General features: G+C 64.9%; 1 protein-coding gene across 2 annotated transcripts; it reads left to right on the forward strand.

The window, feature by feature from the left end:
• The first annotated feature begins 6,705 nt into the window (after positions 1-6,705).
• On the forward strand, positions 6,706-8,949 carry NKX2-3 (NK2 homeobox 3). 2 transcript variants are annotated; one of them, XM_027909718.1, is made up of 2 exons: positions 6,706-7,199; positions 7,885-8,949. In XM_027909718.1, the coding sequence occupies exons 1-2, from the start codon at positions 6,857-6,859 to the stop codon at positions 8,523-8,525; spliced, it is 984 nt and encodes a 327-aa protein (XP_027765519.1). In that variant the 5' UTR covers positions 6,706-6,856; the 3' UTR covers positions 8,526-8,949. The 2 variants fall into 2 exon arrangements, with proteins under 2 accessions (XP_027765519.1, XP_027765510.1); XM_027909709.1 differs by having other exon boundaries at positions 6,857-7,209; positions 7,889-8,525.
• The last annotated feature ends 295 nt before the right edge of the window (positions 8,950-9,244 follow it).

The raw sequence follows: 9,244 nt of genomic DNA on the forward strand, positions 1-9,244 counted from the left end.
ATAGACCAAAAACAAGTCTGCAGAGAAGCCTGTGTGGGATAATCCAGCTCTGGCCCCTGAGGGGACAAGAACAATTAGGAATACTCTCTCAAGACTCCACTCCAAGATAGAAAAACAGTTTATAGTTTGGTCCAGAGTTGTTGTTAGAAAGTTCTGAATCATCAGGATACACTAACAATTTCTGCACAGTAATTGCCAGGATAATTCATTAGGCGGACTCAGAGATAAACTATTAACAGAAGCTTTCAAATCTCCCACCTGCCTGCCCGTGTGCAGGACTCGGTGGCTGCTCTATTTATACACTGGCTGTTGGTGAGGAGCTGTCGCAGGAGGGAACCATATGAACAGCCATGGCTAAATATGAAAAGTATTTCAAAGGAAAATGAAAGAATGGGTGTTTATTAGAAGTGTGCAGACCAAGCACATGCTCCACCATTAACCTTTCCAGGAGTGGTAATCAGCTAGGGAACTGTTTGCCTTCACTGTCCCTGAACAAGACACAGTCCCCACTCACAGAAACCATTCTACTTAAAGAGAAAAACCCACCACGGCATTGGATGTTGGCCCATGGTTGCCTCTGGACGCATCATGCAAAACATCCTTGGGCTTAGCTTGCCAAGCTTTTATCCCGTATTTACCCAGCAGGGACAGAACTGATGAGGTTCCCCAGCCCAACCTTCTTCCCTAGACCTCAGCTGCAGGTTGTTGCAAGGCAGGGGATATTTGTGTCCAACCCTACTGAGCTGGTCAGCAGCAAGTTACAGCTGAGAAGATAAAGCTGTGCAACAGCCTCTGGGTGTGGGTGCCCCTTGGAGCAAATGTCAGCCCCTATAGACAAATGCCAGCAGAGCTGAGGAATGTCACCAAAGAGAGGCAATTGCCTGTGCACTGCCCTATGCATGTGCTCAGCAAAGGCTGCAGCATAGTTTTTGCTGAAGCTGGTTTCTGCACTTTTTCTCAGCTCAATTACCCCAAGACCCTGCTGGCAAACCCACAGCTGTGTGCCATTTTAGGCACAGACTTGCCAGCTCTGGGAGTAGCCGTGGCCAGGATGGCTTCATCTGCATGGGAACAAGCCTTGCTTGCAGCCAGAGGAATCTTGATTAAGCAGGAAGAGAAGTGGGGACTGGCTGCCAGGCAGATGCCCTAACCAAGAGTAACTTATCAGCTCTGCTTCCAAGATGAGACATCTGTCACCACCTCGCACAGAGCCAGCCTGGCCACCCACTCCTCACCAGCAGGCCTGTACAGAAGCAAGAGGGCTTCCCTCTTCCAAACGGAAGCCACAGAAATGGCCACTGCATAACTTGCGAAATTTCTTCTAGAAAAGGCTTTGCTCGGGCTAAGAAAAGCATTGCACCCAGAATGCTTCGGGGGACGGCGCTGGACGGGAGCGGGAGGCGCTGGACGGGAGCGGGAGGCAGCGTGCAGCTGCACTCCCAGCCCCGTGTGTTTGCCAGAGGGCCGGCTCCAGCAGCAGCACAGAGAGGTCCCCAGCCCAGAGGAACACTAAGTGCCGCACAGAGCAAGGAACCACTCCGCCAGCACACACACAGCAAAGCCTGACACGATTAATCCCTCCTGTTTATTATGTAATAAAACGCTTTCCAGACCTGTTAAAATTTAATTGGTTTAATCTTAATTGTTTCATTTTCTATGGCGCATGCAAACACAGAGCCTGACCCTGCCACTCTCGTGTGAACCGTCCTGCGGGCTGTGGTGGGTGCAGGATGAAACCCGCTGACCTCAGCGGGATTACGTGCATGAATCAGAGCAGCAGGCCTGGGCTCGGAGCTGAAACCCAGCACTGGGCAGGCCGCCAGCGTAAGGCCCAGGGTCCACTTAGGCTCCACTTAAGCCCTATGGGACGCAAGTGGTACGCAGGCCTGTGGATGTGAGCGGTGAGCAAACCTCGTGCTGGGCCTCTCCTGAAGGATGAATTTCAGCCTGGCTTCTTAACTTCACGGGTGCAAACGTGCAACGACGGTTTCTGAGGCAAGGAGCAAAGATGCTCCCAGAAAGGCTGTGGGGTGTGTTCTAGCAAAGGGCTGGTGTACGCCTGCAGCCGTGTCCTCCTTCTAGTGGACAGGGAACCTTCTTGTGAGCATGAGCAGTAACTGTAATTTATGACAGCTTCTACTCCAGAGGAAGAAGTGTTTTGCTACCCTCTGCACATCCACAGTCATGGGGTTGTGTTGTGCAGCAGGGTGGCTTTGTGAGGCCTGGATATCCTCTGTGCTCAAGACATGCCAAAAAAAAGAGGGCAGGAGGAGGCCCTTGGCACTGGATTTTCCTATCCTTCATTGCCTTACGTGTAGGATGACCTTACCTGCTCCTGCAAGTTGGCTATCACTGAGATCAGTGAGCCTCAGTTTCAGAGGCCCATCAGGCACTGAAATCAAAGGCAGCCTTCCCTTTGGGGTCTAAGTCTACTGAGTTCCCCTTGCTATAGTGGCCAGCACCCTTGCATGTGCTGCTCCTATCCCCCAAAGTGCTGAGCAATGAATGTTGCACACAGCTACTGGTATCCCCCAAACCAAGCTTCTACCTTGAAGACATGTGTTTCCCAGTATGCTAAAGAGTCTGGCTCTGACCCTCACAAAACACATTTCTCACTGAGACCTTATTTTGGGACATTTCCAAGCCGTACATCCCTGCAAGAACTGTGAAGCAAATCAGCGAATGCCAGTGGAGCAAGAAAATACTGAAGAAAAGTAGGTATTCGCAGCAATGTATTTCTTAAGAAAATGGACAATAGTTTGGTGGTTCTTGGCCAAGCCAAGCCAGGGGGTTCTCAGGATCCAGAGCGGTGGAGGTAGGTGTGAAGTGGCAGACGCAAAGGGACAGGATGGTCTAGGCACTGCCTGGCCACGAAGCAGTGGGAGACAGCTTGTTGCTGGGTAAGCACGCAGCAGCCCTTGCCTGGACCTGGCTCTGCCGCCTGCAGAAACCCTGTGCTCTCCTGAGGAATACAGATAACGTTTCTTTTCAGAGTTGCGAAAAAGAGCCATTCCTATGCAAGCGGCAAGGCAGGGATAAAAGAGACGTTACCAGGCCGGCAGACTGAAGGAGGGCGTCCGGGCCGGGAGCTGCCGGCGGAGCCGCTCCGTGTCCGCTCCCTCGGAGCCCCCCAGGCGCGACCGCTTACACGGTGCGGAGCGCCGAAGCTGGGTGCGGGGCGAGCCAGAACCGGGAGCGGGCGGAGCGCGGTGCCGTGCCGTGCGGGCCAACTGCTGGCAGGTGACCGCTGCGTGCGGGGCCGGTGCGGGCCTGGCCGGACACGTCCCCACCGGTGGGGGCTGTTGCTGCCCTGAGACCCGCCGCCTCTCCGCGTCGCGTCGCCGGCCCCGCCGTGCGGGGGCGTCCCCGGCGCGCTGCGGTTCTCACATAAATCAGGACCGAGCTCCTGGGAAAGGGCCATCCTTCACCGGGCGCTGCTGACAGAGAACGAGAACCAGACGGGCCCTGAGATAAACCACGGCGCGCAGCGTTTACACAAGGGCAGGCTCTGTGTAAATAGAGCCGGGCGCGGGGGGCAGCTCCCGGCGGCGCGGGTCCGCTCCGGCTGCGGCCCCAGCCCGTGGGCCGCCGGGCTCTCGGGGCGGCGGGCAGGTGACTACCGCCTGCCCAGCGCCTCCCGCCGCCGCGCCGCCTTCCCTCGTTGACTCCCTGAGCACCGCGGCTGGAGACAGGGCCGGATTAGTGTGTTTGTTTGTTTACGGCCATTAGCGCGGGGCCGGCTCCAGCACTCCGCACCCGCGACACTAATGGAGCAATTAGCAGCCCCGGGACTGATAGCATCGCCCTGAGCGAGGCCCCCGGCCGCGGCCGCTGCTACCGGGCTGCCTGCACCCGGCGCCCTGGGTCGGGGATGGGCTGCCCGCCCTCCGCGATGTGCGGGGCCGCTGCATCCCTCGCTCGCTCCCCGGGCCCGGGAGTGCTCTTGGCTCCCTTGGCTCCGCTGAAGCATCCGCAAGGCAAGCTCCATCCATTACAATAATCCCCTGTCTAAACAGAGCGCAGGAACGGCCGGGACAACAAGGCCCCGCTGTAAACAGAGCTCAGGGGACGCCGCTAATGATATAAATAAAATAACCATTAATAGCCCTGTGACCCCAGCCCAGCCGGTTTGGGAAAGCCCCAGAGCCGCATCCCGGGGCTGCCACCCGCCGGCAGGTACTGGGGCTGCCCTGCTCCTTCCTATCCCTGTCTTCTGCACCCCGGCACAGCTCCCCTCGGTCCGGTCGTGCTCCTTGGCGCCAGCCGCCCGCTACAGGCATGGTCGGGCCCGACCGTCTCCTCGTTTCCCAGTTGGGAACTCGCCGCCGATCCGTCTCCACCTAAGTGGGGGATGCTGGTTGGCATGAAGGCGCTGGCTCGGTTACTGCACCGGGAGCGCCGGCGGGTGATAAGGCATCCGCAGGAAAGGCCGGCATAACACGGGGTCCTCCCAGGCCTGTCGGGGCCCCGCCGCGGCTTGCTCCCTCCGCGGGCCCTGGGTTCTCCGAGCAGTCCTTGTGGCCGGCGGCTGCACGAATGAGTGGGTCCTTGCGGGAGAACCACACGCTCCGCCGGGGACACGTCCCGAAGCGTCGTTTCTGCCCGGTCGGGCTCCTGGAGCCCGAAGGCCGCGCTGGGCGATCGGCCTGGATCCCGCTGCGGGTGGGAAGGGCGATGGCGCCAAGCGAGCCAGAGCCGGCCGGGACTGCGCCCTCGGCACAGCGGCTACTTCTCCCTCAAGACGGCCGGCCAGGCAGACATCGGCTATGGCCTGGCAGTCCTTACTGCCGCCAGCACCTAGGGCCCCGGACCCTGACGCTGCTCTCCCCGCCGCTGGGCTCCCGGGGAGAGCGGCACCGTGCAGAACCCTGCCCTCGTCGCGCTGCCGCCGGGCCCCACGCCTGCACCTCCCCGGGCCCCGGGGCTGGCGGGAGCGGCCCGGGACAGTGGCGATGTGTAACACCGATAAGGAGCTAATTGTTACTAATTGTTTTCGGGGCCCTGGCAGCGAGTCAGCGCCGGGCTTCTCCGCGCACCAGCGGCATGGGACAGAGTCAAGCCCCGGTTAGGCCTGGTTACTGCGAACGCCCTTCCCCGTCCACCGGCCGGGCAGCAGGAGGGCGTCCAGTACGGAGAGCGGGCGAGAAGAAACTGAATCGCTGTGATTTTCGGCGAGGGGTTTGAAGCGGCGCGGTGGGAATGGCCCGGTGCGCTGGGGGAACGGGAACGGGCTCCGCCGCGGGATCGGTAGCGCACGAGCTGCGGCGAAGTGTGCAAGACTCGGGCTCCCGTCCCGGGCTGCGCCACCAGTAAATGGGTGGGAGGGAAGACGAAGAAAGGAGCCGGTAAACGGCGGAGCCGCCGGACGGTAACAACACAAGGGAAGCTCCCGGGAAGGCCCCGCGAAGCCGCGGCGCCGGGACACTCACCTGCCCGGCGTACGCGCCCGGCTCCGATGGCCTCCCCTCGGCGCCGATCCGAGCCCTGCGGGCGGCAGGATTTTAATCAAAACGAAAAATTGCACCAGGGAACCCCTGCCCCTCCTTCGGTGCGCCCGCTCTCCGCTCCGCGGCAGCCCGGAGCCCTTGGAGGGCACCGGGGCCGTGGGGAGTGCCGAGAGGCCGCGACACCCCGCACCGCACCGGGGGGCTCGGCCAGTGCCCGGCGCAGCCCTGCGGCCGGGGTACCCGCATTGCGGAGGAGCTCGGCAAACTCATTCGGTGCGTCACCCGCCGGCACAGCGGCGAGACGGCTCCGCGGAGCTCCTTGCTGCTCATTACCGGAGGGAGAAACGAAAGAAAATGAAACGAAACGAAAGAAAACGAAAAACAACGAAAGGAAATACCAAAGAACGCGGTATCACTCTCCCCACCCAGACCCACATTACCGCGGCCTCAGGCTGCCCACCCGGCCCGGCCCGGTCCGCCCCGACTGGGCCTGGCGGCAGCGGGCTGCGGGACCCGATCCGGCGGCGGCGGCGAAGCGCGCTTTGCCCTGTGCGAACGAGTATCGCACTGCCTGCGGCGAGCTGGGGCGGCCTGCAGGTTGGCCGGTCGCGGGAGGGTCTGCGGGGGCACCGGGGAGTGCGGAGTGGGTCGGCTACGTGTACGTCGCATGGCTACGGTCCGTCCGGGACGGCGGGGTCGCCGCCGGCTCCGGAAGGGGTGCGGGGCGGCGGAGGCGAACCTCGCCTCCGCGCCGCATCCTGGGCAGCGGGACGCACTTGCAGGGCCGGGTGGACGGCCGTGCTGGTGGGCCGGAGAGGTCGGGCCGCCGGGCCCGCACATGTCGGCCCTTCCCGGCGCCGGACCGAAAACTGTGCGAGCAGGGACCAGCGGGGCGCGCCGGGGTGGGGGGCCCTACCTACCTACATGTGCTTAGCACTGGGAGGCGCGGCGGCGGCGGCCGCGGCTCTCTGCGGGAACCCCGACCCCGACGCACCGTCCCCGCGCCCGCTGGGCGGGTGCCGGGCCGGCGGGGCGCTCTGCGGGGAAGCAGCCTCCCTAAGCGCAGCCTTAATACATTGCTATTTCTGGCCGGGCGGCCGGAGCCGGGCAGGGGGCCGGCTCTGCCTCCCCCTCCCTCCAATGGCGAGGCCGCCCCCGGCCCCTCCTTGCCGTGACGTGCCGGCCCGGGGCAGAGGAGGCTCCCGAGCCCTTGGCTGTCCCTGCAGAAGCTGTAACAAAACGCAGACCCCCAGCGCCGAGCTAATGGAGGCAACTTAGACAGGAGCAGGCGCGGCCCCTCGTCTCTCGGCGCTGCGTGCTCCCCCCGCACCGGGAGCGGCGCTCCCCGCCGAGCAACCGCCCGATCGCTGCCGGGCCCGCGGGACTGCCTGGCTGCTTGCGCTGCCCCGATGATGTTACCGAGCCCTGTCACCTCCACACCTTTCTCTGTCAAAGACATCCTCAACCTGGAGCAGCAGCAGGACCCACACTATGGGGCCCAGCTCCCGCACCACCTGGAGCACCACTTCCACCCCACCGCCTGCCTGCTGGCGGCCGCCGACGGCGCCCGCTTCTCCGACGGCGAGGAGGAAGAGGAGGAGGAGAAGCTCTCTTACCTGAGCCCTATGGCAGCGTCCGGCAGCCAGGCGGACGCGCGGATCTCCGCCGACAACTACGTTCACGCTGTGCTGCGTGGCTCCTGCGAGGCCCCCGGCCCGGGAGAGGAGCTGGACCCCGCGGTCCGCGACCCAAGTGAGTATCAGCTCCGCCGCGCTCCCCCGCACTGCAGTGCCCCGCCGGGACAGGCCCGCGCTAGCTCCCCGTGGTGAATTCCCAGCTCTATGGGCATCGCACCGCGAAGCCCCGGTCCTGGCGCTGCAGACCGCTCCACGTCCCCTGACCATGTCGAGCCGGGACCGGCCCGTCGCGGGGTTGCCACGGCCCTCCTCCGCGCCCCGCTCGCCACCCTCCTGTGTAGTGCCTCCGCGGGAAGAGCCTCCGCAAGGCCCCGATCCGGAGCTGCCGGATCAGGCCTGCGCCCCGCAGCTCTGGTAGCGGAGAGGGAGGACCGGGGCAGGTTAGGCCTAACACGCACCCGCTGCGGCGGGGCCCGGCGGCGGAGCAGGTGCCCGGCACCGTGCGCGGCGTGTCCCCGGGGCTCGCCTCGAGGCGCAGCAGCGGTAACGTGGCAGCCGGCCCGGAGGGGACGTGGCCGGCCCTGCCGCCCGAATCGGGCCCTCGCAAACGCAGGCGGTGGCGGAGGCGACCGGTCCCGGGACTGCCTCCTCGCTCACACGGCAGTGCCCCGACGGGCGGGTAGCGGCTCGGGGTTGGCCGGGGCGCGGCGCGGAGCTCTCGCCCGCGGGTGGGGCCCGTCGGGAGCAGCGAGCGCCCGGCGTCTGCGAGGCGCAGCCGTGACCTGTGCTCCCTCGTGCAGAGAGCTGCGTCCTGAAGAAGCCGCTGGACGCGACGGAGAAAACGGAGGAGGCAGAGAGGCCAAAGCAGCGGAGCCGGAGGAAGCCGCGCGTTCTCTTCTCTCAGGCTCAGGTCTTCGAGCTGGAGCGTCGGTTCAAGCAGCAGCGTTACCTGTCAGCACCCGAGCGGGAGCACCTGGCCAGCAGCCTCAAGCTCACCTCCACGCAGGTGAAGATCTGGTTCCAGAACCGGCGCTACAAGTGCAAGCGGCAGCGGCAGGACAAGTCGCTGGAGCTGGGCGGCCCCGCGGCCCCGCCGCCGCCGCGTAGGGTGGCCGTGCCCGTGCTGGTCCGCGACGGCAAGCCGTGCCTCGGCGGGTCGCAGGGCTATAGCTCGGCGTACAACGGGCCCTACTCCTACAATGGCTTCCCCGCCTACGGCTACGGCAACGCTGCCTCCTACAACCCCGGCTACGGCTGCACCTACCCGGCGGGCACCGGCGGCGCCTCCATGCAAGCTGCCTGCAGCCCGGCGGCGGCCGCCGGCCCCTTCGTGAATGTGGGCGGCCTGGGGGGCTTCAGCGGCGGCAGCCAGCCGCTGCACCAGGCGGCGACGGGGCCGTCCTGCGGCCAGGGCGCACTGCAGGGCATTCGGGCCTGGTAGCCCGCACGCACTGAGGGTCGGGAGCGGACCGACAGGACGGCCTGGCGGCTCTGGGGCCCCGTTATCACCCGCACCACAGCCCGGCTGCGCGCCGCGCGCCCTGGACCGGAGGCGGCGGCGGGACGGCGCAGCGGGACCCCGGCACTCCCGCGGGCATTGGTGCGGGGCCGGCGACGGACGGAGCGTAGCGGCGCGGCAGGACGGGGCCTCCCGAGCCCGCAGCGAAGCGCCGCCGCCCCGCGGAGCCGCCGCGACGGCCAGCCGGGCCGGGCGGGCCGGAGCCGATCGCGCCGCGCCAGCGGTGCAGCTTTGCTTGTAAAAAGCCGACGGCGGGGTCCGGTGATGCCGCGGCCCCTCTATCTACTCTGTATCGGTCACTGCCAGCGCCAGCTCGCCCAGTCAGTCAATAAACCAGGTGCAATATTCGCCGCCCGATTCTCCTTCGCCCACCGGTCGATGCCCGGTGGCGGGGCGGTCGCCGCGTCGTGCCCACGGGGCAGGGCGGCCCGACCGGCTTGTGAGCGTGCCAAGGGCGCTGAATGGGGCCGCGCAGCTCAGAGCCGGGCCCATTGTGGCCGCCGGGCCGGCACTGAAAGGAGCCGCCGAGGAAGGTAGCGGGAATAGGCGCTTATTGGATTCGGGAACAAAAGGTGTGGCAGGGAGGCGAGGGACAAAGGGGCCCCGGCGCCGAGATTGACGGGCCGCTTTGCCCCCCACTG

The sequence above is a fragment of the Empidonax traillii genome, unplaced genomic scaffold (genome assembly GCF_003031625.1).
Source record: "Empidonax traillii isolate 1590-97213 ecotype Southwest subspecies unplaced genomic scaffold, ASM303162v1 scaffold27:size3997909, whole genome shotgun sequence".
In the NCBI taxonomy this organism is placed as follows: domain Eukaryota; kingdom Metazoa; phylum Chordata; class Aves; order Passeriformes; family Tyrannidae; genus Empidonax; species Empidonax traillii.